This window comes from Syngnathus floridae, chromosome 17 (assembly GCF_059516105.1).
Source record: "Syngnathus floridae isolate MCC-2025c chromosome 17, RoL_Sflo_1.0, whole genome shotgun sequence".
Classification (NCBI taxonomy): domain Eukaryota; kingdom Metazoa; phylum Chordata; class Actinopteri; order Syngnathiformes; family Syngnathidae; genus Syngnathus; species Syngnathus floridae.
Window position 1 is genome coordinate 3,574,245 of NC_142429.1, and position 26,358 is coordinate 3,600,602.

Consider the following 26,358-nt stretch of genomic DNA (forward strand, 5'->3'; position numbering starts at 1 on the left):
GACACAAGATTCTCCAAGACTGCAGTTGACAACCTGCAAAGTAAACGCAAGTTTAACAAATAAAGCACAATCTGCTCCCTGGGTTGCTGTTAGAGGCTGCAATACAATTAGGTAAAACATCAAAACAAAGCAAGTCATCACAAATTCCGTCACATACATTTCATCACACTGTCAGGTAAGTCCAGAGTTGTTGTCATACACTGTCTTGGCTCAGAGTCTTTATTGTCAATGCTGGTATAGTCACGTCTGGTCATAATCTTCAAATGGGCCTTCTCCATTGAAGTCATTTGTTGTCAATGGTGCCCCAGAGTAATCCTAAACCCATATTTAGTCCAAAATGAGCCCTGATCAATCTTGCTTTTTCAAATCTGTAGTATCTTTATATTTTTCAGGTGAGAGGAATGTTATCCTCTGCTGTGATCACATCACCCCAACCTTGAATCATGTTAACCATTCACAATACACAAACACCACATCCCAAGTACAGACTTGACATTCATACAGCATTACAGACAAACTGTCATCCCACAACACACACATAAAACATACAATATTAAATTGTAAAAAGAACCCTCCGTACGCAAAATTTTCTCCTCAATTAAAATGTCCCTTTTTTATTTTAAATCCAAAATTAATATCTAATTGTCTGGTCTCTTGTCCTCACATCGTTTGCCAATATGCATAATACTGGAACATGATTTAACTCCCCATTTAGTTTGCTCACATCTCACACTTAGACTATTTGACACTTTGTGTTGAGCTGTAACTTCAATATTTCCACCTTCCCATATTTCTTCCACTAAACAGTTCCATTTTGCTTTGAGTTTAAATTCATCCCTCCAAATAACTACCTCTGGCAAAGAACCAAAAATTTTTAGAGCACTCCCTTTTACTGTTACCTTGTTCCTTCATTCATCTCCTCACAAGCATTACTGACCCTCCTAAGAAATAATGATACTGAAAATAATGTTTAAAAAATATACACAGCTTCCTCCTGCCACTTACACTATAACCTTGGATTATCATTCTCATTTTTGTTAATGCCAATTCTTAGAATTAAAAAGAAATACTTACTCTTGATAATTGAGTCACGCTATATCACAAATTTTGAAAACCTTCTTCCATGTTCCCCCTTTGTACCTATCAAAACCAATTACAAATATTTTTGCTATCATGATCATGATTGTGGCCCTCACACTTATTGTTCTTGTATTTTAAATTGGCAATTTTTGTACATTTGAAGCCCTTTGAGACTTGCTTGGCTATATAAATAAACTTATAATACTTACTTATAAAACTTATAAATAACCCTTGCCTTGACTTTATTATTCAACTTCTTCTGCATTCTTTTGCCTCTTTTTATTTATTTATTTATTCATAGCTTAACCACTTCCACGTAACCCATCTGATTCACTTCATTCCACTCCCAACACACTCCACATACTCATGCCAAATATTCTGAACATTCACGGTCCCCGAGAAATTCAGAAACCCCAATCCAATATTTCACCATCCATTCTTTGTGACACCTCCAATATCCCTTATCCACTTCCATACAATACCTTCCATTCATCTTCTTTCACTTCCTAGATTCAAATTTCACATCCTCACTTCCAACATTGCGATACAATTTTGCAAAATTTCATTTTTTCCCTTCTAATTTCTTCTAGTTTTCCTTTTTTCTTCTTTTTTTTTCCCCACTGACTCAACCCATTTCAATTTTTTAACTGTTCATCTTATGCCTACCTATGCCAAAACTTCCCACTTGTGGAAAATTTAAAATTTTCAACTTTAAAATTCACGCCCAATTTTACAAAATTCTTTCTATATTTTTATCAATTTTCTGACCAATTCAACACATTCCAAATTTAAACATAATCTTGTAGCTTTCCCCGAATTTTTATTCAGCCTCTTCGCCTTCACACGCAATTTCTACAGAAATTAATAATTCTAGTTATTATTGTTAATCATCTGTGGCCCTCGTAAGGACAAGCCGCACCAGTAATGGATGGATGGATGGATTGTTAATCCTAACCCCAAGTGCCTATCATAAATTGCCATTTAAATCAATTGTCGCAAGGGTCATGTCAATGTATTTGTTATTTAAAGCCCTACTGTATTCTTTTTTAATTAAGTAGTGCCCTGTATTACTATTTTGCTGACTATCCAGAATTCCAACTTTCTTATGGCCCCTCACCCCTTCAAGGTGAAATATGCATCTTATAAATCAGTCGCAGTTGATGTGTAATTAAATTCTGTTGTTTTGATAAAGGTCAATTAAATTTAGCAATTCAGCCTTCTGTTGCCCGAATCCAAATTTTCACTGGTCCAATTATAAAATTGTATTATTTCAGTTAGATTAATTATGTCTTCGAAATGCTAAATTACATATAAAAATGTATGATTCAAATGATTTAATTTCTATTGATCAATGTCCACTTTACACAGTTTCTGATCACGCTGTCGTATAATTTGTCAGTGCATCTTCACTGTCCATATCTATGTATTTTGTTTTTTATCCCCGTTTCAGTGTCAATAAGCAGCCTTATTATTCCCTCTTTTATCAAAACTCCTCAGTTATGTCTGCCCCAGCACCCAAGCACACTTTCATCCCTTTTGTCCCACACTCCACCAACCTTGTAATGCTTCAGCAGTCTTTAGCAATGTGTCCAGTTTGACTTCATGTGACTCGTGCAAGTCTTTAGCAGCCTCTCCTCTTAGATTCTCATGATGATGATTCAGGGCTGGACCGTCCGCCATTCTCAAATACGTCCATCTAGCCTTTGTTCTTTCAGTCCATTTTCTTTTTGATCTGCCACTGTGTGTATTCCACCAACTGTGTGGTTCTTGTCCTGTGAAGAGCCGTGCTTGCCCCCTTCAAGCATGATAATAGTACCTGTTGTTCTCCCAAAGGTCAAAGGTGTCTCATGACCAGGGACAGTCCTCTGTTGATTTTGAGGCAGCCAGTAGAGTACAAGGACTCCTGCTATATCAGCGACGCCTTCACCTGTTTTTGTATTTTTAATTTTTTCCACAAATCACTTTTACCAAGTTCCACACAAACACACACTTCTATACAACCACCATTCCTGAACACAGAGCTGAAATTATTAATTTTTGTATTCCGTTTTCACTCTACAACATTGCTGCACTGGGAGAGAGAAAAAAGGTTCCCCCTTACCTTTTGTGCCGATCGGACTGCAGTATTGTTGAGCAAGAGCGGAGAAGGAAGAATCCTTTGTGGAGCATGCACTTTCCCTTCTGAAGAAATCACGTCGGATGGTCACCATTTAATGACTTTTGATATATTGCCTAAATAGCTTAATGACCCTTAAGGAACTGTGTAATGCATGCCTGATGTTTTTTCTCTGAATCATGGACACAGCCAGAGTCGTCTTGACTGTTCAGTACTTCATTGTATCTTATGTTTTGACTAATGCTAGACGCCAGTTTTTGATTACTACTGAACGCGCTGCACAGAGGGAAATAGTTTGCCTAACAAAGAAAAGATACGGTTGGAAGCATGATTAAACTAAGAATAAGCAAAGACACGATGTATCAAAAGAACAGCAATAGATTAATGATGTCACAGCCAAAAGCTAACATAATTTCGTACAAAATGACAAAATTAAAAGAATGAGGTACGACAGTGTATGTCCAACATTGGAGAAGAATGTTCACAGGAAGGTCACGTGGAGATAAAACCAGCAGGTGCCAGAAGGAGCCACCCAAAGACTCGGCCAAAGATGATCGCCAAGGCCGAAAGACAGGAGGGAAGACAACAGCCCCCACCCGAGAACTCGTCCAAAGATGATCGCCAAGACAACAGCCCCCCTCCACACACACACACCAACAGCCCCCCACCTACACACTGAATCGCCCATAACCAGCACCACTCCCATGGAAGCAGACTCTCCTTCGAACTTGCCCCACCCCGAAGACTCATCACCCATCAATCTCGGCCCACAATGTGCTACTGAATATAAAACTGATCTAACAACCTTGGACTTGGCCTTTTCTGAATGGAGACTTTCCGCTCTTGAAGGGCCCAGCGCTGTATTGTACTTTCCTGAAAACAGAGCCTTTTGAACAAGAATTGTGATTGAACTCAACCAACTTGTGTAAGTCTAATTTCTGCTTCAGTGTCTTTGCATTTTCCTAAATCTGAAGAAATCAAACGAGCACGCAGTGAGTAAATTGGATAACAGGTGATTGGCAAAGGCTTTTGCCGTGAGGCGCAGATAACGCGCTCCCTAAATTGTGGACAAAATCCAGCAGTCCTGTGTTTGTTAGTTTCTGTTCTATTCTGTTAGTCTCTCTGTCTGTCTTTGTCACTCTCTGTAAGTTCTGTGTCTGTTAGTTTCTGTTCCTCTGCGAGTTGGTCTGTTCGTCTGTCGGTTCCCCCTGTCACTCTGCCGTTATGTTAGTTTGTTCCCCTCATGCTCTTCTCCAACACCCCTCTCTCTCAATAAACCCTAGTCCAAGCAGCATTTTGTCGCCCTGCTCCATTCCTGCCCGTGACACAAACACTGCCATCTTGTGGCAACAAAAAGCGTTTTTTCTAGTAGTGTTTTTTTTACAGTGGTCATTATTTTTAAATGCTGTCATTTTCAAACCTCTCCATTTCTTCATTCATCAGCCGTACGTTTATAAGAAAGATGAAACAAAAAGCTAATATTACCGTGACAAATCTACATTTTTGATAAGATATGCTGAAATATCACACTGCTAATATTATAAATATAATATGAATACTACTAGCAACAAGCGTCAAACGTAAAAAAAAAAACATGTAAGCAGTGCAATGGCAATGAAGCAAGACATTCGGATCAAGTCTCATAAATAGCCAGTCACTTTATTCTGGCACTTAAGCACCCTGAACATTTTGATGGCTCTAAGAAGAAAGCATCATGCTTTGGTTAGCTGAGCATATAAAAGTCGCTCCAAGGTCCTATTGGCCAGCAGTGGAGGTCGTGCGCACTCGGTCGTGCGCGCGCGCCGCCGCGTGTCCCTTTTAATCAGCTTGGATCTTTGAGAGAGGCACAAAAGATCCTCTCCGTCTCGACGGTTATGGCACAATTTGGTGCAGCAGGCAGCAGGCTCAGCGAGGGCGAAAATAAGAACAGCGGAGCAGCCAGCCAGAACCAAACCAAACAAGAGCGCGTGTGTTGCATTTATTGGACACAAACAAATCAGGAAACAGCACTTTTGCTCTGCAAGGGCCAACAGGTGAGCACAAGAAGAATGTATCCCAAGGAGTTTTTAATCAAATTAGTACTGCTAATACTGATATCATCACTGAAAAAAAAATCTGAGTCATGCATGCCATCTATTTGTTCATCTTAGAAGAGCAACTGTGTAAAAGGGGTAAACTGCTAAGGGGGAAAGCTTTTTAATTAATTAAAGGTTATGTTTTCATGAGCGCTACAATCTATCCCTATTAATTTGTGGACCCCCCTCCATCTAGAAAGTGCCGCTTTTATGTAAGCAGTTTCCATGTAGCAGCCTCGACTTCTGAGCATTGAAGCTTTTGCGGGTTTGGTCACTCAGTGACGGAATAGGTCATGAGCACCAAAAAGGGATTTTGCTCAGAAAGAAAGTCACATGCATCCATTCAATTGCATCTCATTTCTTACAAGCAGACACGTACGGCTTGAATGTAAAAATAGAAGCTGCTTAACAATAACAACACATTTTGGAGTCACAGACAGCTTTGATTCTTTTAGACTTGTTCAAAATCTTGCTGAGTTCTAAAAAAAAAATTAGGCTTGCAAAGTGCAAAGGATCAACTCTCCGAATACCAGTGCATTTTTGATAAGATGTTAGTTTGTTGCATGGAAAAAGGCACCGCAACTGCGTTTTCCTCCAGCACAAGCGCCGCTGCTTGATGCCGTCTTGCAGCCCGAGTTGGCGCTGCATTTAGGTCGGAGGTGATAACACACCTGCAAGCACCTTTGGCTCCTGCCAATAACTTTCAAAGTGTGCTTCAGCCTCGCTCTTCTTTCCACAGCCCGCTCCACCGATGAGGACTCGAGCGGAGGAGTAAGCCGCCCTCATCGGGGTTCTCTGCCGCCATCGTCCGGCAGCGTTTCTCCGGCCAACACTGGGACTGTTTTCCATAGCAGAGGTGGGCAGAGAGGATGGGGAGCGTGCGAAGCCACCGCTATAGCATGGTGTCCGAGGAGGAGGACGGCGCCAGGCCGGCCGACGGCGCGGCGCCCAACGGCTACGGTGACAAAGGCGCGTGCCGGCGGCAGAGCCGCTTTGTACGCAAGGACGGCCACTGCAACGTGCACTTCGTCAACATGAGCGAGCAGGGCCGGCGCTACCTGGCGGACATCTTCACCACCTGCGTGGACATTCGCTGGCGTTGGATGCTGCTCATCTTCTGCCTTTCCTTCCTGCTCTCGTGGTTGCTCTTCGGCCTGGTCTTCTGGTTGCTAGCACTCTCACATGGCGACCTGGAGGCCGAGACGCAGACATGCGTGTCCAACGTGGACAGCTTCACGGCCGCCTTCTTGTTCTCCGTGGAGACACAGACCACCATCGGCTACGGCTACCGCTACGTGACGGAGGACTGCCCGGCGGCCGTATTAACGGTGGTCCTGCAAAGCATCGTGGGATGCCTGGTGGACGCCTTTGTCATCGGCGCCGTCATGGCCAAGATGGCCAAACCCAAAAAACGCAACCAGACACTGGTGTTCAGCCACCACGCCGCCGTGGCCATGAGGGACGGCAAGCTATGCCTCATGTGGCGCGTGGGCAACCTGAGGAAAAGCCACCTGGTGGAGGCTCATGTCAGGGCGCAGCTGCTCAAGTCACGCACAACGGCCGAGGGCGAGTTCATCCCGCTGGACCAGGCCGACGTGGACGTGGGCTTCGACAGTGGCGTGGACAGAATCTTCCTAGTGTCCCCCATCACCATCGTTCACCAGATCGATGAGGACAGCCCCTTCTACGAGATGAGCAAGCAGGAGCTGGAGACATCCCAGTTTGAGATCGTGGTCATCTTGGAGGGCATGGTGGAGGCCACTGCCATGACCACACAGTGCCGCAGCTCCTACGTGGCCAGCGAAATCCGCTGGGGCCACCGCTTCGAACCGGTGCTCTTCCAAGACCGCGACCGCTACAAGGTGGACTACTCGCGCTTTGACAAAACCTACGAGGTGTCCGGCACGCCGCAGTGCAGCGCCAAAGAGCTCGCTGAGAAGACACGTCGCGCCTCTGGCCCTGCCCACTCCTTTTGCTATGAGAACGAGGTGGCTCTGGAAAAGATGGAGGTGGTGGAGGATGGCGCCACGTGCCACAACGCTTCGCACCACAACGCTCCATGCCAAAACGCTTCGCGCCACAACGCTCCGCACCACAACGCCACGTGCCACAACGCTCCACGCCGAGACACCGACCCGAGCAGTCTGCGGTCTTTGGAATCGAGACCTCTGACAGCTGAATCGCAACTCTAATAGCGCCCCGTTTGGAGACGGCAACCAACAATCCTTGCAAAGTTTCTCGTCTCCGAAGCATGGCAGTGAGAACGCAGAGTCTTTCTTCAAACACACGCTGGGGCTTTCTAGCAGCGCCTTTGTGCCGTCATTGTCACCACGGAACGACATCGGAACTAGTGGCGATCGTTGTGCATCGCCAGCAGATGAGCGTTTCTTCAAAGCTTGTCATGCTTTCAAAAATGCCACGGCAGAACTTTGGCCAAAGTTCCTCCAACCGCCCAGGGCACGCCAGGCTGACCGACCGTGGGGCCACAGCATTCGGCTACGGCACCCTTTTGCATCGGTGGCTGCCCAACCCCCATGTTTGGATTGAAGCCACGTCAACTGACTGAAAGACTCACGGCGCCAGCATCCCTTTGTGTTCCGCTTTTCTCCCTCCCTCTTAGTGCCGCATGGCCTGAAAAAAAGCATGCACTTTATCCATTCTGCGCCAAGGTCATCCAAAGCAGTTTTGTCCCTTGGCTTTGCAATAAAACACGTTGAAAGTGACCGCAGTGTTTTCTCAGATCAATGCGCCATTGCGTAAGAGGCAATCAATGGATGAATGCAATCAATGGATGTGCATTACGCCACACGCAGGACATGCAAATTTGGAGACAGGGCCTGATCGATGCGCATTTGATTTTGTTCTACACATGCATGCGCCTCTGGGCTTTTTCCACATTAGCCAATCAAAGTGCCACTCAGCTCCGCTCTAAATACTCCCTGCACTCCCTTACACGTACACTCCGCCCAAGTCTTGGCGAGTCTTTGGTTGATATGGGGAGTGCCAAGACCAGTTCTCAACACACGTCTGTTTGATGAGAACATAAGTTGAAGCTAACCTGTTCAAAACTTTCCGTTGAGCTTTCAGGGCGTGGCCAGCGCCTGGTCAGAATGGACGCAGACCTTCAACCGGCTCGCCCAAAAACAGGCCCAGCCTGACCCGGCCTGCGGAATAGAGCAGGAACCAAATGTGAGGTGCCCTAACTGAAAGTCATCTGACTAATTTGGACAAATTAAAATTTTTCTTCATCCCGTCAATCTTCGCCATCATGCTACGCCTCAGTGATGGAATAAACCTCTAAGCCTGCTCATGGTGCGCGCGACTCATTAAATTAGCAAACAGCACACGGGCTGGCCAGACTAGGACACATGAAAGCCTCCGTCACATTTTAGATTGAAGGAGATTAGTGGATCCAATCAGCGGTGACATTGAGCCAGCGCCAGGCGTGACCTAATCATCCGATGCCGCCGAGCCGAGCTGAGCGAATCCCCTCTGAACGAAGCGAATGCCCGATAGCGTCTTCGGGATTATTTTTCAGCCTTCGGGATCGGACCTTAGGATCCGTAACGTTAATCCGCCTGAGACGAAAGCAAAAGTTACAAACCCTCCTGTGGAGCACAGAGGGAATCGGGGCTGAGCCCATTTCCGCACCTGTCCCCACTACGGATGCTAGCAGGCAGATGTTTGAGTGCGCCTCGTTGCCGTGCTGCCGGAGACGACGGAGGCGGCCTTTGCACTCTCGTCATTTCCACGAGCGGAGGACAGCCACGGTGGAAATCGGTGGGGTCCCATCGTCATCAGTCTCCCCATGACAGCGGCGCTCTATACCAGTGTTTGCCAACCTTTTTTTCATTAACGGCACACCTTTTCATTGGAAAAAATCTCGAGGCACACCACCAACAAAAATCTGTTAAGTGTTACACCAGCATCTATATTAAAATTAAAAGACATAAAGTCCTATTCCTATATATGTATGGAGTCAAATAATTGAATAAAATAAATACTAAATATTCTTTAAATTGTATTTCTTTTTTTAAATAAAAGTGACAGTTTTTTAAAAATCTGATGGTCCGATGAAAATCAGAGCATGCAGTTCAACAAGAGAACCTGGATTGTTCATTGTTCAACATAAAGTACACAGTCAAGTCGAGACACCTCGACTGTGATGGCCACTCAGCTGCTGTCAGAACAGCTTTAAAAGTGACTGTTTACAGTAAAGTCATGTTGATTCTTTTGGATTTAATCACAATCACTTTCAATAGACTGGAAGTTTGTGGGTTCAAACCCCGGCCGGGTCATATCAAAGACTATAAAAATGGGACCCATTGCCTCCCTCCTTGGCACTCAGCATTAAGGGTTGGAATTGGGGCATTAGATCGCCAAATGATTCCCGAGCGCGGCACTGCTGCTGCTCACTGCTCCCCACTCCCCCAGGGGATGGATAAAAAATCACACGGGGATGGGTTAAATGCATGAAAGTGATTGTGATTAAAATCCAAAAGAATCAACATGACTTTGTTTACTGTTTTAGACTACCTCTATAAATATTGCGACAATAAGAACAAAGTCACTTTTAAAGACACTCTGCTATTCTGACAGCAGCTGAGTGGCTATCACAGTCGAGGTGTCTCGACTTGACTGTGTATTTTATGTTGGTGAAAAATAAACAATCCAGGTTCTCCGGCTGAACTGCATGCTCTGATTTCCATTGGACCACAAACGCACCACTGCCGTCATTGCGTCACTCTTAGCAAAAGCACACAGCAACACACACATAAACTGATAATCAGACCGACACAACATGAACTCTCAAGATTCTCCGATTTGCCATGCATGCACAATTAGCAAGTGGCTGACCAAGCCTTGCGCTAACTGACCAGTGGTTTGGCGATCCTGTGGACTACAATGGACTCCGAAAATAATGTTGGACAATTTCCCATGGCACAGCTGAACATCTCTCAAGGCACACCAATGTGCCGCGGCACAGTGGTTGGGAAACACTACTCTATAGAAGCAGCACTAGCAAAAACAAAGTTGAATCCTGAAGCAATGGCAACAACTTTTGTTCAAAAGCCAAGCTTGATCTTAACAGCAACAGCAAACAAAAACTCCAAACACAAAACCAACTAAAATCCTAATCCCAAACGGCTCCAGCATCCAATTCTGCCAAAGCAACTCGGTGACTCATCGGATTGGCGGGCGTATGGCTGCCGCATTCTCGACTATGATCGTGAAGTGATCGACTGGCGATCGCTTCGGAGTGTCCCCCGCCTACCGCCCCAAGTCGACTGGGATGGGCTCCGGCACGCCCGCGACCCTCGTGAAGACAACAACTAACGACCTTATGTAAGGCCTCCTCCGAGGCATCCTTTCCCAAAGTACAACCGATGTTGTCTTTGCTTGCGGCCTCAAGTGCGGCCGGCATTGAGTTTCTTCAACGTAGCGTGCTCCACTCTGAGTGCTTTTCTTTTGTCGTCGCTGTTGTCAAAGAGTGGAGGCTCTCTCAGGCAAAAAATAAGACGCCCCGTGTTAGAGAATTCTTGCTCGCCACCCTGAGGAATTACAATTTGCAGAGAAGTGCGCGCGTCATAAGTGAGACTCTCAACGGGAACAGCAATGGAGTGATGTTCGATTTATTTATTATCATTCTGTGTGTTCACAATTGTCATAGTGATCTTTCTGGTGATTTCTTAACTAGGTTGGATATATTTTTTTGTTAACGTTGATTTCTCCGACTGCCCATAAAAGCCCACCGTGATCAGTTAGTGTGTTTGAAAAGAGGAAAGGGACGTACGTGAATGTGGAAAAGGCGGCCCTGTATGTGAGAGAAGTTGAAGAGGAATAAAAACACCCTTGAAAGCCAAAACCTGCCCCTCGTCGTAACTCGTGACTCGTGACTCGGAGCCGCAACATATTTTGGCGAGCCAGCCAGGAGCAAGGTTTTTTTGTTCGAGATTAGTGAGAGATCTGAGTGGTTAGCACCGTTAGCGGCTAACGTTAACCGGGATCTTCCTGACAAACGGATCACCTCGTGAGTGCCAAGGATGGAACAAGAATAGTTAAGAGATCAAGTTACTACCACACTGTGTAGGCTAGAAAGGGATCACCTAGTGGAGGAATGTAACTTTTTAAAGGGCTCCAATGTCGACGATACTGGAGAGGACGAGGAAGCCATCAAGAAAGAAAACACTTGATGAAACTCATTGAAAACAAAATCTATGAAGTCGAGCAAAGTCACAAGTTAGTGGAAGTAGTCCAGTTCATTGATGAATTGCTACTGTTTATTAAAGACACTGTGTGGGAAGGTGACGCTCGCAAGAGGAGCACTTTTTCCCACCCCACTGATGTGACGCGCAACTATGAGGAGCTGCAGGTAGAGATACAAGCATTATAAGAGAAACTTAAAATGGTGGACACATCACCAGCCGTGAGCCAAAGCCCATCACCTGACAAAATATCGGAGGTGACTATTCGCAGGGAGTTTTGCATCTGTGGCCAAATAGGCGAAGGCGGGCAGCGTGAAAGGATGTCCTATACCAACTTGCTCCATCAAATGGAACTCGGACTTCCTAAAGGCCACAGTGAATCAGAGGTGATTGAAGTGGTTATAAGAGCTATTTGCTCAGGGCTTAAACTCAGAGACATGCTTGAACTGAAGACTGATATAACCCTTTCTGTCACGTATCGTCCCCAACTGCTCCACTATGTGTCTGTTGTCTTGGTTTCTGTCTGTGTGCTCGCCCCTCCCCTCCTGTGTGCCCATGATCAGTGTGATTATTCCCACCTGCCTCTCGTTACCTGTCGTGTATACAAGTCCTGTCTGCCCCTCACTCCCTGTCGGATCATTGGTTGTGGTTGTTCGGTGTTGGATTTACGTTGTGTGTTCCTGTCATGAGGTCTTTTTGGCTCCTGTTGTCGTCCGGTCTTGCTGTCGTCATGTCCTGATGTCGTCTGGTTACACGTCCCGGTCAGTCATTCATGTTATTGTGGTTACGTCGTGTCAGTTTGCCTTTTTTGAGTTCACAAATAAACCCTGGTCCAAGCTGCACCTGGTCGTCCTGCTCCATGCTCCACCCGACCATGACACTTTCTCAGTTAAAAACAATACTAAGAGGACATTACAGAGAAGATGATACATCCGACTTGTATCAAAAATTGATCAACCTTTCCCAGGAGCCCAAAGAATCGCCCCAGGACTTCCTATTCAGGGCCATTGATCTTAAAGATCGGCTCCTATATGCATCCAAAGGAGAACCAGCTGAACACTACAATGCAGACCTGGTCAAGAAGATTTTTTTTAGGTCAGTGGGCACAGGACTACTGAATGACAACATTAAATTCCAGATGAAACCACTTCTTGACAATTTGGAGGTAACAGACCAAAGACTGATTAAAAGGCTCAATGAGGCAGCTAACCTTGAAGCCGAGCAGCTAAACAAGCTAAGGAGGAGCGGCATCAAACAACCTAGAATTAATGAGCTGCAAACTTCGGATGAATGGCAGGACGGAGTGCACACAACTTCATCCCAGGACACAGCAGTAGCGAAGGGGAAAGTCAAGATGGCTGCAGCTCCACCATGGTACATGCCATGGTAGCTGAATTAAAAACGGAAGTTTATAGAGATTAAACAAATGGTGCTTACTTTCTTGAATGCCGGCAAGTTCCAGCCCGCCAGGAAACCAACATACAACACCAAAAGGAGAGGCTGGAGAACCTGCCAGGACAACGGCGAGGGAGACAATTGCACCCACTGCTTCAAGTGTGGCCAGGCGGGTCACGTATCCAGAGGATGCCGAGCTTCACGTCTACTTCGGGGAAACGCCAAAGGGCCACTGCCATGGGACCAGCAGTGACCCAGCCAACTCATCAGGAGTCCCGCTACTGCCACCATTGTCGACGAGAGGAACAAGGTGACACGCTGCTCTAGACCTGCGCAAGCTGCTCATCTGCCTTGTACTGTTCCAAAACCTGTTAGACTCAACACCGGCCGGAACACAAACACATCTGCACTGCGGTAAGAAGGGTGGATCACCATTTGAGTGAGAAACGAGAAAAAGGGTGGTCATCACACATGGGTAAACTTGATATTTTTCCAAACAAGCGAGGGAGAAAACTTGTCAAATTAATTGGTAGACGTAGGATGGTCAAGTGTACTTTTGATCATGTACCAGTTACACAGGCGTACAAGCTACGGTGATAAATGATAAATGGAGAAAAGAGCACTTGCCTCATACTACAATTCGAGGGATCGAGGAACTATTGGGACCAGAACCTCTAAATGGACTGGCCGCCAACCAGATTAAAATACCCTTTATTGGGTGGGTTCCTGTTGAGTTTAAAATAACGAGCACAGAAGCTTTGAGTTCTGGCCTGTTAGTGCCTGTCCTCGTGTCCAGCGACCACAGTGTGGCTCAGAGCCCTATCATAGGGTTCAATGTGATAGAGGAAGTCATTAATGAGCACGTGAAACAAGGCTCAAACGAGTGACTGTACAGCTAACATTGTGAGTGAGGCTTTTGACATGGACATGGTCTCTGCTAAGACTGTTATCCATTTGCTGCATACACACCACGCAGTTAACGAGGAGGTTCATGTAAAAATAGGAAGAAGTAAAATTGTCTTAGGTCAAATGAAACTACCACTGTTTGCTGTCACACGCATATACAGGTTGATGAAGACATTTCTATGCTGTTTTGCCCAGAGTCCAACCAGAGTTTGCCTGAAGGATTGTTTATACAAGAAGCACTGTTTAAGGCAAAGAGAGGCAACTCAACCACGGTCCCGATACCCATCACTAATACCACGAGTCATAATATCACTCTGTATCCACGTATTAATTTGGGACATGTTGAAGGGGTCAAGGATATATACCCAGCAGCCCTACAGCCTGTGAGCAAGCCAAAAATCGATGAAAATGAGGCAGACTCTAAAAGTTCATCATCTTCTCCCAGTAACGCGAGTGAAAGTTGGGACCCTCCGTTAATGCTAGACCATCTAACAACAACAGGTAGTGAGGAAAATGCTCCGCGAAGAGTGTTAGGCCTTTGCTCGAGATGAAAATGATGTTGGCAGCATTCCTACTCTCCGCATGCATATTTCCCTTCATGACCATACCCCAGTCCAGAAAACATACATTAGTGTTCCAAAACCCCTATACCAGGAAGTAAAAGCTTATCTGCAGGACTTAATCAACTGGGTCAACTGGTCATAAAATCCAAGTCACCGTACTCTTCACCAATAGTGTGTGCAAGAAAGAAATCGGGAGAGCTTGGACTCTGTGTAGACTACCGCGAACTTAATCGCAAGTCAGTACCGGACAGACACCCTGTTCCCAGGATACAAGACATGCTTGATACCTTGACGGGTGTTTATGGTTTACAGTGTTTGATCAAGGGAAAGCATATCACCAAGGGTTTTTGGATGAAGAAAGTCAGCCACTCACAGCATTCATCACGCCTTGGGGTCTGTACCAGAGGGTACGGATCCCATTTGGCCTTAGCTCTACCCCAGCCGAATTCCAGAGAAGCATGGAGGAATGAATGTCTGTGGGGGTTGAGAGATGACATTTGCCTACCCTACCTTGATGACAACTTAGTTCACAGTAAGTCTTTTCAGGACCATGTTGAACACGTGAGAGCAGTTTTGCAACAGTACCAGAAGCATGGTGTCAAACTAAGCGCTAGGAAATGTGAACTTTTCAAGCCTAAAGTCAGGTTTTTGGGCAGGATTGTGTCGAAAGAAGGTCATAGTATGGATCCAGCAGAAATTGCTCCTGTAACTGCACTGAAAGATAGGCAGCCCTGCACTGTGGACGAGGTGAGGCAAATTTTGGGCTTTCTCTCCTACTACAGGTCATATATAGAAGACTTTTCACGCATTGCGAAACCTTTGTACGAACTCCGAGCAGCGCCATCAACCACTTCCAATGTGCCCCGAAACTCAAGGCAGCAGAAGGAAAGAGGAAAAGGGAAAAACAAACACAGTCGAGGACAGTTGTCGTCCTCTGTCTCGATTACATGGACAGACACTCACCATCAGGCTCTGTGTTATCTGGTTGACAAATTGTTCAGTCCTCCTATCTTAAATTACCCAGATTTGAATCATCCGTTTGTGCTACACACAAATGCCTCTCAAGCAGGGCTGGGAGCCGTGCTCTATCAGTGAAGCAATGGAAGATTAAGAGTTATCGTCTATGGATCCAGAACTTTAACACCACCAGAGAAAGATTACCACATGCATGCGGGTAAATTGGAGTTCCTAGCACTGAAGTGGGCCATCTGTCAACGCTTTAAAGATTACTTGTTACATGCACCATCTTTTGTGGTCTACACAGGCAATAATCCGCTCACCTACACGTTGTTAGGTTACGGATTTTAGTTATTGATCTGACTCCAAATTGCGATCAACACTTAACACATAAATTGCTATGTCCTAATCCACACACTGGCGCACCTAACAATTTTGCGAGTTCGTTCTGTCAAAGAGAAGACCAGTAGATCAATCAGACCAAATTTACCAATTGTTTATTCCTGACAAAGCGCACTAATACAGGCCTGGGTCCCGGGTCCCTCACACTAAAGCTCGTGCGTTTTTGTGACCACCAAAAGACGACACATTCTTCCGGGTTGCCCAGTTTTGAAGAAACACAATATGAATATTAAAGCATGCAAAACATTGTGAGATGATTGGTCGATGGCCATCTCCTCCCCGTCCAGGTGTTGCTGAGGTCAGGCGGTTGGGTTTTCCCCGCGAAGCCCGGCCACATAGACGTGCTGTTGTTCTCGTTTCTCACCAACCTTGAGGTGTTCTCGTCTGGTACTCCCTATCTGGGCCTATTCCACAACATTTCGAAGAAAACAAGTTCATGCAGTTTGCCTGCACATTCTTGCCACCCACCAATCCACACGAGCACTCCAATACTAGATATTAATATGATTATAAGTTTAACACAACCTTAAAAAATATGTTTGCAAACTCCCGAAAGCACATTTCCCTTTAATGTTAACGGCCAAATTGAATGCCTCTGGTCAGCGGTGGGTAGCAGAATTGGCAGATTTCAATTTTACCATAAAATATAGACCTGGCAAAACAAATGCAGATGCAGACGGGTTATTGAGGATGGCCATTGACTTTGAGGACTATATGAGTCATTGTACACAGTCTGTCAGCCAGGATGTTGTAACAGCCACCCGACAGGGCATATTGGCACAGCAAGAAGAACAAACTCCAATGTTCAGTGCAATTTCATTAGATGTGCTTCAGTAGCGAACAGGAGCTGAGGGCTGTTCAGCCATTGACCAGAGAAGAGATTTGCGCTGCTCAGCAGCAGGATGCTGTAATAGGTAAAATATATAGTCACTTGCAGCAAAAAAGGAGACCGTTAGCATATGAGCTGAAAGCTGAGAGTGCAGAGGTAAAGGCATTGGCCAGAGAGTGGGACAAGCTCAAGATCAGGGAGGATGGGACATTGTTCAGGGTAACTGCAACAAAAAAACAATTGCTTCTCCCTTCGATATACCACCCCCTTGTATTGGATGAAGGGCACAAACAAATAGGCCACTTAGAGAGCACTAAAGTTGATAAGGGACCGTTTTTATTGGCCCAAAATGCAAAGAGACATTGAACACTTTGTCATAAATGTATGCGAGTGCCTGAAGAAGATAAAACCAAACAGGCAAGCGCGTGCACCGATGCAGAATATCGTAACCACTCACCCCTTTCAGCTAGTATCAGTTGATTTTCTCCATCTGGAACAATGTAAGGGTGGTTACGAGTATATTCTGGTGGTCATGGACCATTATACACGCTTTGCACAGGCATATGCAACGACTAACAAATCAGCAAAGACTGTGGCAGAAAGACTGTTCAATGACTTCTGCCTTAGATTTGGTTTCCCAGAAAAGCTCCACCACAATTTAGGGAGAGAATTTGAAAACAAGCTGTTAAGTCACCTGAAGGAGTTGTCCGGTGTAAAGGGATCTCACACAATTCCATATTCAAGGGAATGGGCAAACAGAACGATTCAATAGGACTCTCCTCTCTATGCTGAGAACACTCACCGAAGAGAAAAAATTGGACTGGAAAACACACCTTCCCAAAGTAGTACATGCCTACAACTGTACTGCTAATGAGGCCACGGGTTATTCACCATTCTTCTTACTTTTTGGTAGATTACCAAGGCTTCCGGTGGACCTTCTATTTGGTATTGAGCAGGAAGAAAGCCCAGGTTCATACCAAGACTATGTTGGCAAATGGAGAAGCAGGATGATTGAGGCTTACAACATCGCCTCCAGGAATGCAGTTAAGTCAGCCGGTAGAGGTAAAAGAAAGTACGACAGGAAAATTTATGGTCCACCACTTCAGGTGGGCAGCAGTGTTCTTGTCAGATATATCGTTGAAAAGGGAGGTCCGGGAAAAATCATATTGGGGAAGACAAGATTTACCTCATCAAACACCTAAAGGGCGAGGACAGTCCAGTTTTCGAGTTGGAGCCAGAAAATGGCACAGGCAGAACAAGGATCTTACACAGGAATTTGTTATTGCCCTGTGATTTTCTTCCACTAACTCCACAGGAAAATAAGATGGTGGAAGAGAAAAAAACAAAAAAAAGACACTGATGAAAATGGGAGAACAAAGGCACAACCGATGCAGCAGGTGGAAAGTGAGGTGGATCCAGATGAGGACTTATTGGATGCTGCCACATGGCCTGTCCATGAGCTGTACGGCTTGCGTTTGCTGGACCCCACTACAGTAGAATTTGTCCCACAGATCGTGAGAGATGCTTCCGTGCAGGAAGAGCGTTCTGAACAAGCTGAGGACGAATGGGTCGAGCTAATCCCTTCTCCATCTGTTAGGGAAGTTGAGTACACTGCAGATGCAGGTAATATATCCGATGAGCCAGATTCCGAAAATGCAAGAGCAGCAGAGCAGGGAAGGTGGTACTCAAAAAGGGAAAGGCGGAAGCCACAAATTTTGACTTACAATACGCTGGGTCAACCGACTTTCACAGAGAGGACAGTAGCTACTAAATGTTTAGATGTTAGGGGTTTCTGGCGACCTTGGTGTAGAATGCTTAAATTTGTATACATGATTTGTGATATCATAGTTGGTTGTTTATTTGAACTAAACCACCAATGTATTTCGACGTTCATTGACGTAAGGTGGCAAATATAACCAACTATGAAGATGTAAGAACCGGGAAAACATTGTTGTAACATGAACATGGACAAATGCCACATGTGTATGCAGGTCTTATAATTGGTTATTGCAAATGTTGGGTGGCTGAATGCTTACACTGAATTTTTCAGGAGTATGCACAACTGCAATGTATATTGGTTGGGGTATGTAGGGAAAAAAAAAATTGCTTCAAACCGGTTTACTGGTCTATTCCATGCTATTCGGTCTGTAAATTGTTTACCTTGATGTGAGGTTTAGGTCATGATGACATCTTTTAAGTAGGGGAGGGTGTGAGACTCTCGACGGTATCACCAATATTTGAGTGATGTTCCATTTATTTATTATCTTTCTGTGTGTTTACAATTGACATAGTGATCTTTCTGATGATTTCTTAACTAGGTTGTGAAGGAATGGGGTCGAAATACAAAAAGTCTTGCCTAGCTACAAAAACAGATATGCTCAAACCTCATTGAATAAAGTACATAAACAGACAAGTTTATTCACATATTAAATCAATAAAAGAAATATTTTAAGCATATTATACCTACACACCAAATCAATAAAGAAGACATAACTAGACATTTTTGATAGGTGGTAATGACAAAGGTTTTTATAACTTTATGATCTGATATATATTTCTGAGCACTTTGAAATAACAAATGTTTTTTTATATATTGCCTGATTAGCTTAATGACCCTTAAGGAACTGTTTAATGCATGCCTGATGATTTTCTAAATCACGGACACTGCCAAAGTCGTCTAAAAATGTTCAGTACTTGATTATATCTTATGTTTTGACTAATGCTAGACGCCAGTTTTCGATTACTACTGAACGTTCTGGACAGAGGGAAATATTTTGCCTAACAAAGAAAAGATATGGTTGGAAGCATGATTAAACGAAGAATATGATGAAGTAAGCAAGTACATGGAGTATCAAAAGACCAAACAAACAAAAACATGGTAAGTGGTGAGTACAAACTTTGCATAGTCAGGGAACATTAATAAATTGATGACGTCACAGCCAAAAGCTCACATAATTCTGTGCAAAATGACAAAATTGAAAGAATGATGAATGGGCGGTGTGCGACAGTGGGCGAAGTGGATGTATGTGCAAGAAAGGTTTAGCAGGGGTGTCCAAGTCCAGTCCTCGAGGGCCGCATTCCTACATGTTTTCCAAGTTTCCCTCGTTAAACACACCTGTGCAGGAGCCTGATCATTGAATCAGGTGTGTTTAACGAGGGAAACTTGGAAAACATGGAGGAATGCGGCCCTCGAGGATTGGACTTGGACACCCCTGGTTTACAGGAAGGACACTTGAAGATAAAACCGGTAGAGGTGCCAGAGGAAGAGCGGCAGGAAGAAAACAACCAAGAACCCGGCCAAAGGTGATCACCAAGGCTGAAAGACGGGATGGAAAACAACAGCCCCCACACACACCGAATCACCCATAATCAGCACCCACCCCCACGGAACCAGCTCTCACCGAAGCAGCATCCACTCCCATGGAATCAAACTCTCCTGTGAACTTGCCACACCCCCTGACTCAGCACCCATCAAACTCAGCCCACACTGGCATGTGAAACTGAATATAAGCTGACCAAAGAACCTTGAACGTTGGCTTTTCTGAATGGAGACTTTCTGCTCTTGAGCATGGTCGCACGAAAGGCCCAGCGCGGTATTGTACTTTCCTGAAAACAGAGCTTTCTTAACAAGAATTATGATTGAACTCAACCAACCTGTGTAAGTCTAAATTTTGTTTCGGTATCTTAGCCTTTTCCTAAAACTGAAGAAATAAAACGAGCATGAGCTGAGTAAATTGGATAACAGGTGATTGGCTATGGCTTTTGCCGTGAGGCACGGATAGCGCGCTTCCCAAATTGTAGACCAAAAATCCAACAATTGGATGTATTTTTTTTTTGTTAATGTTGATTTCTCCGACTGCCCATAAAGGCACCGCCGCGATCAGTTAGCGCAGTGGTTCTCAAATGGGGGTGAGCGTACCCCTGGGGGTACGTGGAGGTACTCCAGGAGGTACGTGAGATTTTACAAAAATATATAACGGTATTAAAAAAAAAAAACAGTGAGCCTGATTGTCTTGAGAATTAGTATAAAAAGTTTGATGAAATACAAATGTATGTTTTATATTCAGTATTCAATTTTAATCCTTAATAAACGGACTCTCCACAAACCAATAGCAGTCACCTGCGGGTGCCTTAATGACGCACTGTAACATGGAGATGTGGCTAAAGCGTAGCAACGATGCTGCTGTTGAAAACACGGAGAAAAAAGTAAAAATGAAGGCAAAACCAGAGCCGACGAAGTACCGACAGTACATGAAAGACTATTGTTTGATGGGATTTACGTCCACAAGTTGTAACCCACCCAAAGCGCTGTGGTTATTTTGCGGGGGGAAATCAACCAACGCTAGCATGAAACAGGTGTTGTGCTCGATTTGGTTCCCCCGTGAGATTTTGTTCCCCCTGCCGCGGGAGCGCGCACAGCTTGTTTGGAAAGCGAAAAACCGATGCCGTACGGCGTCCGCCGGCGTCAGCACTATGTTGTTTTCAATAAAAACATGAAGAATTCACGTTTGCGTCAGTCAATTTTAATTTTTATAAAGGATTATTCTCATTTGATGTCTTTAAATTCATCCGCGTTCTGCCACTGAAGCGGGGTGCATTGAAAGACCAGTCGTACAGACGGAACACTCACTCACTTCACCAAAAAGCAACGATATAATTACGTGAGCTCTTTGCATAAACCTCGATGCAAAGAAACTCCTCCTTTTGGGTACCGTTACATGCTACAAGGAGTATATATTACAAAGGAGACTTTATTCTTAATTGTAATCATCATTCATCCATCCATTTTATTACTCAGGTATTTTCAAAGCAAATTAATATTGTTGCATTTATTAATTTGCTTTAAAATGACAGCGCAATATAATTAAAAGCTGACACTCTAGCAATGTCAAACGTGTTCATTTAAGAAAAAGCCACACACGTTTTGTGATCAAATCTTTCATAACGACAATGATTTGAGTGAATTGATTTGAATGAATAATTGAGAAGACATTTCAGTTCTGAAGGCTCCTTTTGTCCCAAGCAAAGTGAAAGGTGGTGGGATAAAAATTGTAACAGGAACGCTATATTAAATGTCAAGCCGTGAATATTTGTGCCCCCCTCCCATTTTGAGAACGGTGAGTCCTGGACATCGACTGGCTTTTTTTCTGTCTTCCTGGGGGTCTGCTCAGGTAGTGTGGCAAATTTGAACAGGTTCCCTCATTCCTAGCCCAAGTTACAGGGGGGGAACATATCCTCACGAGTGCCCCGTGAGGATATGTTCCCCCCCCCCCCCCCCATTTTGAGAACGGTGAGTCCTAGACTCCAACTGTTTTTTTTCTGATGATTTGTGCAGTGATACTGTTATTAATGCACTTTATCAATGTCTTTGGCCTTATTTGGGTCAAACAACTTTGTTTCTTTATCATATAACATACATAAAAATAATGACTTTAAACTTTATTAAAAAACATTATTATCTATTTGTTTGTTTATTTATTTAACATCCAATATTGTAAAGTTATCAGTGCACAAATCATTTATTTACATTTACACCGTTTTAAATGGGGGGGAACATATTCTCACAGGGCACCCGTGAGGATATGTTCCCCCCCTGTAACTTGGGCTACAGACTCAAGGTCTGTCTGTATTAGTACTGTTTATTGAATTATATCTTGCAAAATTATCAATGAAGTTAAGAAGTTAAATATCTTAATATTGTTGTCGGGCCAATTAGTGGACCAACAACTTTATTAAGACATTATAACTGGCATAACTCAATTGGCATTAATTTTGTTCTTTACACATTTTATTGAAATTATTGACAGACGTGCACTGATAACTTTACAATATTGGATGTTAAATAAATAAATAAACAAATAGATAATAATGTTATTTTTATGTATGTTATATGATAAAGAAACAAAGTTGTTTGACCCAAATAAGGCCAAAGACATTGATAAAGTGCATTAATAACAGTATCACTGCACAAATCATCAGAAAAAAAACAGTTGGAGTCTAGGACTCACCGTTCTCAAAATAAGGGGGGGGGAACATATCCTCACGGGTGCCCCGTGAGGATATGTTCCCCCCCTGTAACTTGGGCTAGGAATGAGGGAACCTGTTCAAATTTGCCACACTACCTGAGCAGACCCCCAGGAAGACAGAAAAAAAGCCAGTCGATGTCCAGGACTCACCGTTCTCAAAATGGGAGGGGGCACAAATATTCACGCCTTGACATTTTTTATAGCGTTCCTGTTACAATTTTTATCCCACCACCTTTCACTTTGCTTGGGACAAAAGGAGCCTTCAGAACTGAAATTTCTTCTCAATTATTCATTCAAATCAATTCACTCAAATCATTGTCGTTATGAAAGATTTGATCACAAAACGTGTGTGGCTTTTTCTTAAATGAACACGTTTGACATTGCTAGAGTGTCAGCTTTTAATTATATTGCGCTGTCATTTTAAAGCAAATTAATAAATGCAACAATATTAATTCGCTTTGAAAATACCTGAGTAATAAAATGGATGGATGAATGATGATTACAATTAAGAATAAAGTCTCCTTTGTAATATATACTCCTTGTAGCATGTAACGGTACCCAAAAGGAGGAGTTTCTTTGCATCGAGGTTTATGCAAAGAGCTCACGTAATTATATCGTTGCTTTTTGGTGAAGTGAGTGAGTGTTCCGTCTGTACGACTGGTCTTTGAATGCACCCCGCTTCAATGGCAGAACGCGGATGAATTTAAAGACATCAAATGAGAATAATCCTTTATAAAAATTAAAATTAACTGACGCAAACGTGAATTCTTCATGTTTTTATTGAAAACAACATAGTGCTGACGCCGTACGACGTCGTACGGCATCGGTTTTTCGCTTTCCAAACAAGGCGTGCGCGCTCCCGCGGCAGGGGGAACAAAATCTCACGGGGGAACCAAATCAAAAATAAAAAATATTAATAAAAAAAAAAGCAAAATGGTCTTCAAGCAAGGTTCAAATATTTAGCATTTATTTTCTTTACATGCTGTACACAAAAAACAGCCTTCGGTTGAAGGCTCCCCGACACATAAAAGATGGAACCACCTCCAACACTCGTCACACTGAATCTGGTAAACAAAGAAAAAAGCAAGATCATACAATGCAGCACATTTACAATAATTTACAACGCATGTGTCATTCAATATATTTCTTAATATTAATCATTTATTTACATTTACACCGTTTTAAATGGGGGGGAACATATTCTCACAGGGCACCCGTGAGGATATGTTTCCCCCCCTGTAACTTGGGCTACAGACTCAAGGTCTGTCTGTATTAGTACTGTTTATTGAATTATATATTGCAAAATTATCAATGAAGTTAAGAAGTTAGATATCTTAATATTGTTGTCGGGCCAATTAGTGGACCAACAACTTTACTAAGACATTATAACTGGCATAACTCAATTGGCATTAATTTTGTTCTTTACACATTTTATTGAAATTATTGAAGTTGTCAAAGTTGTTTGACCCAAATAAGGCCAAAGACGTTGATAAAGTGCATTAATAACAGTATCACTGCACAAATCATCAGAAAAAAACAGCTGAGGATATGTTTCCCCCCTGTAACTTGGGCTAGGAATGAGGGAACCTGTTCAAATTTGCCACACTACCTGAGCAGACCCCCAGGAAGACAGAAAAAAAACAGCTGGAGTCTAGGACTCACCGTTCTCAAAATAAGGGGGGGGAACATATCCTCACGGGGCACCCGTGAGGATTTGTTCCCCCCCTGTAACTTGGGCCAGGAATGAGGGAACCTGTTCAAATTTGCCACACTACCTGAGCAGACCCCCAGGAAGACAGAAAAAAAACAGCTGGAGTCTAGGACTCACCGTTCTCAAAATAAGGGGGGGGAACATATCCTCACGGGGCACCCGTGAGGATTTGTTCCCCCCCTGTAACTTGGGCCAGGAATGAGGGAACCTGTTCAAATTTGCCACACTACCTGAGCAGACCCCCAGGAAGACAGAACAAAATCAGCTGGAGTCTAGGACTAACCGTTCTCAAAATAAGGGGGGGGAACATATCCTCACGGGGCACCCGTGAGGATTTGTTCCCCCCCTGTAACTTGGGCCAGGAATGAGGGAACCTGTTCAAATTTGCCACACTACCTGAGCAGACCCCCAGGAAGACAGAAAAAAATCAGCTGGAGTCTAGGACTCACCGTTCTCAAAATAAGGGGGGGGAACATATCCTCACGGGGCACCCGTGAGGATTTGTTCCCCCCCTGTAACTTGGGCCAGGAATGAGGGAACCTGTTCAAATTTGCCACACTACCTGAGCAGACCCCCAGGAAGACAGAAAAAAAACAGCTGGAGTCTAGGACTCACCGTTCTCAAAATAAGGGGGGGGAACATATCCTCACGGGGCACCCGTGAGGATTTGTTCCCCCCCTGTAACTTGGGCCAGGAATGAGGGAACCTGTTCAAATTTGCCACACTACCTGAGCAGACCCCCAGGAAGACAGAAAAAAATCAGCTGGAGTCTAGGACTCACCGTTCTCAAAATAAGGGGGGGGGAACATATCCTCACGGGGCACCCGTGAGGATTTGTTCCCCCCCCTGTAACTTGGGCCAGGAATGAGGGAACCTGTTCAAATTTGCTACACTACCTGAGCAGACCCCCAGGAAGACAGAAAAAAATCAGCTGGAGTCTAGGACTCACCGTTCTCAAAATAAGGGGGGGGAACATATCCTCACGGGGCACCCGTGAGGATTTGTTCCCCCCCTGTAACTTGGGCCAGGAATGAGGGAACCTGTTCAAATTTGCCACACTACCTGAGCAGACCCCCAGGAAGACAGAAAAAAAGCCAGTCGATGTCCAGGACTCACCGTTCTCAAAATGGGAGGGGGGCACAAATATTCACGGCTTGACATTTTTTATAGCGTTCCTGTTACAATTTTTATCCCACCACCTTTCACTTTGCTTGGGACAAAAGGAGCCTTCAGAACTGAAATGTCTTCTCAATTATTCATTCAAATCAATTCACTCAAATCATTGTCGTTATGAAAGATTTGATCACAATCTTGGCTTTTTCTTAAACTAACACGTTTGACATTGCTAGAGTGTCAGCTTTTAATTATATTGCGCTGTCATTTTAAAGCAAATTAATAAATGCAACAATATTAATTTGCTTTGAAAATACCTGAGTAATAAAATGGATGGATGAATGATGATTACAATTAAGAATAAAGTCTCCTTTGTAATATATACTCCTTGTAGCATGTAACGGTACCCAAAAGGAGGAGTTTCTTTGCATCGAGGTTTATGCAAAGAGCTCACGTAATTATATCCTTGCTTTTTGGTGAAGTGAGTGAGTGTTCCGTCTTTACGACTGGTCTTTGAATGCACCCCGCTTCAATGGCAGAACGCGGATGAATTTAAAGACATCAAATGACAATAATCCCTTATAAAAATTAAAATTGACTGACGCAAACGTGAGTTCTTCATGTTTTTATTGAAAACAACATAGTGCTGACGCCGTACGACGCCGTACGGCATCGGTTTTTCGCTTTCCAAACAAGCTGTGCGCGCTCCCGCGGCAGGGGGAACAAAATCTCACGGGGGAACCAAATCGAGCACAACACCGGCACATCTCCAGCGGCATCTCACCACAAAACACGGATGCCATGTTGGTAAGCCACCGGAGTTCTTTAGGAGGAAATTGTCTGACTTCAAGTCATCCCAAGACACAATGTGAAAAGCCTCTTCTACATCAGCCAAAGCCCTGAAGGCTTCTTTTGCGGTTTCTTTGCTCGTAGCTAAAGCCAAAAAACGTTCACCATAGCTCCATGTTTCTCACTAAAA

At 44.1% G+C, this 26,358-nt stretch overlaps 1 protein-coding gene and 1 long non-coding RNA gene across 2 annotated transcripts; one reads left to right on the forward strand and one right to left on the reverse strand.

Annotated features, from left to right (window-relative positions):
• The first annotated feature begins 4,973 nt into the window (after positions 1-4,973).
• LOC148383244 (inward rectifier potassium channel 2-like) lies at positions 4,974-9,186 on the forward strand. Its single transcript, XM_088358341.1, has 2 exons — positions 4,974-5,229; positions 6,011-9,186. The coding sequence occupies exon 2, from the start codon at positions 6,141-6,143 to the stop codon at positions 7,461-7,463; it is 1,323 nt and encodes a 440-aa protein (XP_088214467.1). The 5' UTR covers positions 4,974-5,229; positions 6,011-6,140; the 3' UTR covers positions 7,464-9,186.
• A 6,583-nt stretch (positions 9,187-15,769) lies between these two features.
• Positions 15,770-20,706, reverse strand: LOC148383245 (uncharacterized). The gene is made up of 2 exons (XR_015853442.1): positions 20,650-20,706; positions 15,770-16,104 (listed from the first exon to the last, which is right to left on the reverse strand). It is a non-coding gene; the product is annotated as an uncharacterized LOC148383245 (long non-coding RNA).
• Positions 20,707-26,358: the final 5,652 nt, after the last annotated feature.